Here is a 5,022-nt window from a genome sequence, read left to right as displayed (position 1 = left end):
ATTATTATTATTATTAAATAATAATAATAAATTATTATTATTGTTGTTATTATTATTGTTGTTATTATTAGTATTATTATTATTGTTGTTGTTATTATTATTGCTATTATTATTTTTATTAATATTAATATTAATATTAATATTAATATAATAATATTATTATTATTATTATGGATCTTCTTCTATGTGAACAACCAAACACAGTAATATAATATTCCTAGGAATTTAAAAACGATTCATGTATGAAACCAAACACAGTAATGTATTATTCTTATGAATCATATTACTCTCTATCACTTTCCTGAGAATATGATTTCTATTGATTCCTGCATACCAAATGCCCCCAAAAAGCGTGTTGTGCCATTGAAGAAAAGTGGAGGCCCAAGCTAGCCCAACAGGCCTTGACCAATTTGCATTTTTATACAGGAGAAAGGAGATAAATACATGAATATAAATTTTTATCTTTTATTCTTATTTGATATTTTTTTAATTAAATAATTATATTAGTTAAACAAATATTAATTAAAAATAAAAAAATAAAAATTTAAACTCATATATTTTAAAAATAAGTTTAATAATTTTTTCTTTTACATATATAAAAATTAAAAATAAAAAACAGACCATGTCCTTAAGCGCAGCTTGGCCTAAGGACTTGGTTGGCTCGGGTAATTATGCAGACTAGACCATGCCCGCAACGACTTATATCTCTATTTGGTATGATATCGTTTGTTTTTAGCCTGAGCTCACACAACTTTATTTTTGGGCTTCACCCTAAAAGATCTCATATCATTAAGAGGCAGTGTCTTTCTTTATGAGTCATCGCTTATGACCTTCCTCAGACGATGTAGATTACACAAATTACCTCATCTTTGTCCTTTTACTTTAACGAATTGATGACTATTACAATCACCTCTTTTAGGCCCAATGCCCTAGTTCTGACTAGGTATAAATTAGAACATCTCCATGTAATGCTATAATTGATGTACTAAGTATAAATTTAACATTTAAATACAAAAAATACTATCTAATATAATATTATTTGTTGTGCCAAATTTCTCATATGCTATATTTCATAACAAATTTTTCATCAAATATAGCATAAAAGAAATTTAACATTTCATTATTATTGGTTAAAATGTTTACTTTTTTATGTAATCATTATAATTTTTACATTTTTTTATTATTTTAAAAGTAAAAATTTACTTTTATAACTAATAAAAATTTAATTATTATGAAAAAAAATAGATTTAACATTTCAAATAGCGTTATGTATTGAAATAAAAATGAAAATAACATAACACATCACACTTTTTAATACTAAATATACAATTGATATTAATATTTGTATTGGAGATGGTATTACCTATCGCGACTAACATATGTCTAGTCTGCTAGTTAACCAGTGAATGACAAATTAATGACCAGAGTTGATCAGCATAATCATATATTGGCTAAAAGATTACAGTTTTAAAAGGTATATATACAGATGCTAAATAAAAGAATGGGATCAGATTCACATTATCCCACCTGATCAAACAAACCATTATCTTATATACTATTATTATTCATGGCAGAACGACCCATAAAGAGAGTGGGCTTCCATTATGGCAACTTGCATGTTCTCTGGTGGCGTCCAATGGCGTTTCCTTTGATTAATAAACCAGTTGTTTATCTGCTTCTGATCCAACCCCGTCAACTCAGACAATGCAGCCTTGTCCCCTTCCTGTTTATATATCAATAACAAAGTCATATACCCCGTTTATGTTACACATACTATACATATATACACACACACACATATAAATATTTTTTAAGATTTGAACAAAATGGTCCAAATTCTATTTTTCATATTGCATGGAAAAAAATAAAATACGTAATGAATAATAGTGCTTCAATAGTGTCTTCAATAATTACTATATATAAGTTAATAATATTGCAATTACCAACAAAACCAGTATTAATATTCATGAAATATATATTTTTTTCTCTTTCAATGATATATGAAAACTAATACATATATATAAAAAATATACATATATATATATATATATATATTCACCGTTGGGTATGGCCATTTGTAGTGAAGAGTCCACCAATCAAGCAGTATTTGCCTTGCTTCTTTTGGTAGCTTTCCCTTCTTCTTCTTCTTAGAGAACTCATGCTTGAGAGTGCTAATATAACCACTGTATTTCCGCAAGAGCTTGTCCTTGAGCTCTCGGTCTTCGTTCGCAAACTGCCGAGACATGATATCCACCACCTGTATCTCCCCTCCGCTTAGCTTCAAGCTTGACGTGCAAATGTATCGTTCGCAATAACATCCATCAACAACGATCATTTAGACCCCAATAAATAATAGGAGATTTATTATCCGAGCGTAAATGATACTAAAATTATATAAAAATCAACCAGTATACCAAATCTTAAAAGTTTAAATACAGGCATTAATATTTTTAAGTTACTTTGTTTTTTAAGCGCTTACTGTTGTATATTGATCCTCCACAAAGCAAAGTAATACCAAAGTCGATAAACCCAAATAGTATATCAAACTGCCCTAGGTAAGATATAGAGGGTTAATTTTCTTTGGTCCTGCATTAGAACACACAAAAGTATTGTGTGTGTAACAACAGTGTAACACGTCATTTGTTTTATAATTTATATAAGAATGACCTTAACTATGTATACATCATTGTAACTATTGCGTTACACTTATCCTTTTATTAAGATATTACACGTAAATATCATATTTAATTTTTTTTACTACAATTAAAAACTCTTAAAAATATCACATCTTAACTCGAATTAAAAATTTAAATTTACGAAGTTAATAAAATCTTATTCATCTTTAAAATTTCGCTAGTGGGTCCTATTAGGTTGCCTGGTGAGACTTAAACTCCGTTTACTTCGCTGATTCGAGTTTAAAATTTGAGTTTTTCTACAATAAAAAATTCTCACAAACAATCACATCTAACTTTTTTACTACAGTAAAAAATGCCATCAACCGAAAATGTTGCAGACCAACAACTTCCAGGAGCAAAGAAGCACAACAGAGTTTCCAAGAACATTTTACATTGTCAATCAAAAGAAAATGCCAAGTGTTCAAATTGAGTACAAAAAAGAAACTATAATTCAAGCTTGACGTGCAAATGTATCGTTCGCAATAACATCCATCAACAACGATCATTTAGACCCCAATAAATAATAGGAGATTTATTATCCGAGCGTAAATGATACTAAAATTATATAAAAATCAACCAGTATACCAAATCTTAAAAGTTTAAATACAGGCATTAATATTTTTAAGTTACTTTGTTTTTTAAGCGCTTACTGTTGTATGTTGATCCTCCACAAAGCAAAGTAATACCAAAGTCGATAAACCCAAATAGTATTTCAAACTGCCCTAGGTAAGATATAGAGGGTTAATTTTCTTTGGTCCTGCATTAGAACACACAAAAGTATTGTGTGTGTAACAACAGTGTAACACGTCATTTGTTTTATAATTTATATAAGAATGACCTTAACTATGTATACATCATTGTAACTATTGCGTTACACTTATCCTTTTATTAAGATATTACACGTAAATATCATATTTAATTTTTTTTACTACAATTAAAAACTCTTAAAAATATCACATCTTAACTCGAATTAAAAATTTAAATTTACGAAGTTAATAAAATCTTATTCATCTTTAAAATTTCGCTAGTGGGTCCTATTAGGTTGCCTGGTGAGACTTAAACTCCGTTTACTTCGCTGATTCGAGTTTAAAATTTGAGTTTTTCTACAATAAAAAATTCTCACAAACAATCACATCTAACTTTTTTACTACAGTAAAAAATTTTCATATAAAATTACATTTCAACTCGAATTATAAACTCAAATCAGCGTGAACGAGGCCTTAAGCCTCGTTCATTTCACCGATTTGAGTTTTTAATTTTAAGTCTCTACAGTAAAAAAATCTCAGAAAATATCATATTTAACTTATTTTGCTATAGTAAAAAAAATTTTAAAAAATATCACATCTCAACTTAAATTAAACTTAAATATGTGAAGTAAACGAGACCTAATAATTATTTTTTGCAACATAATAATGTAATGGCAATGGAGAGAAAGAGAGATAAAATAGAAGAAGATAGAGGGGCAGCACATGAACAGGCACTGTCTGGGTCAAGTACTCTGCTCACACGGACCCCGAGAAGCTCCATAAAGATGTGATGGATCAGCAAGCATGCTTGCTTACATATATAAACATCTACGGGACCCACAAGTGCCAGAACACTTGTGTGCGTATATATACTCTTAAGATTGACAGGTCGCAGTTTCGTCGTGTCGTATCGCAGTCAGTGTTATATTAGTGTTGTCGTACGTACGGCCAAAAAAATACATATAAATAACCCCGCGCAAGACACGTACGCGCCCACAACTGCCAGCCTTGAAAGTTGAAGAGCCTTGTAACCCTCTAGTCTGTAATCCAACTTACAAAAGTGTCGTTGTTTTACAACAAAATTTAAAAATAATTTAATCAAATTATAATTTTATTTAATTTTATATTTTTTTAATTTTAATTTTATTTAATTTTATTTAAATTATAACTTTAATTCAAGTTATAACTCAAATTCAACTCAAAACTTACACTCAAATCACACTCTAAAATAACATACATAATAACATACATGAGTTTTTCACTAGCTTTCTCATTTATATATACACACAAATTTTGTTTTTTCTTCTGTTGGGCCATATTTTTTTAGCAACTTTTTTGTATGAAAATGCTAATGCTAGCGATAAGAACTTTTCATTTTAGTGGGAACAATTGTTAAGAACTTTCATTCTAGTTGGAACAATTCTGTAACGTGTTACGTGTAATACTAGCAAGTGTAATACTAACAAATCCAGCTGTTAAAATAAATCAATCCAACAACTAAAACAATAATTTCTATTAATAAAATAAAATGACAGTCCAAAAACAACAGTTCTTTTTTTTTTTTTTTACGCGCACTCATTGAGACGTATAACAAACATGAG

The 5,022-nt window shown here is 28.8% G+C and overlaps 1 protein-coding gene across 1 annotated transcript; it reads right to left on the bottom strand.

Moving 5' to 3' along the window:
- Window positions 1-1,454: 1,454 nt before the first annotated feature.
- Window positions 1,455-2,335, bottom strand: LOC21384521 (homeobox protein knotted-1-like 4). Its single transcript, XM_010111003.2, has 2 exons — window positions 2,060-2,335; window positions 1,455-1,723 (listed from the first exon to the last, which is right to left on the bottom strand). Exons 1-2 carry the CDS (start codon window positions 2,333-2,335, stop codon window positions 1,562-1,564), a joined length of 438 nt encoding a protein of 145 aa, XP_010109305.1. The 3' UTR covers window positions 1,455-1,561.
- Between the last annotated feature and the right edge of the window lie 2,687 nt (window positions 2,336-5,022).

This window comes from Morus notabilis, unplaced genomic scaffold, assembly GCF_000414095.1.
Source record: "Morus notabilis unplaced genomic scaffold, ASM41409v2 Scaffold3232, whole genome shotgun sequence".
Taxonomy (NCBI): domain Eukaryota; kingdom Viridiplantae; phylum Streptophyta; class Magnoliopsida; order Rosales; family Moraceae; genus Morus; species Morus notabilis.
This window is presented reverse-complemented; position numbering and strand designations above follow the sequence as displayed.

Excerpts from the sequence above, each read along its gene's own strand:
- LOC21384521 (XM_010111003.2), bottom strand. The coding sequence starts at position 2,335 with ATGATCGTTGTTGATGGATGTTATTGCGAACGATACATTTGCACGTCA. Across the intron at positions 1,724-2,059 it reads ACAAATGGCCATACCCAACG|GAAGGGGACAAGGCTGCATT; the intron begins GTGAATATATAT and ends ATATATAAACAG.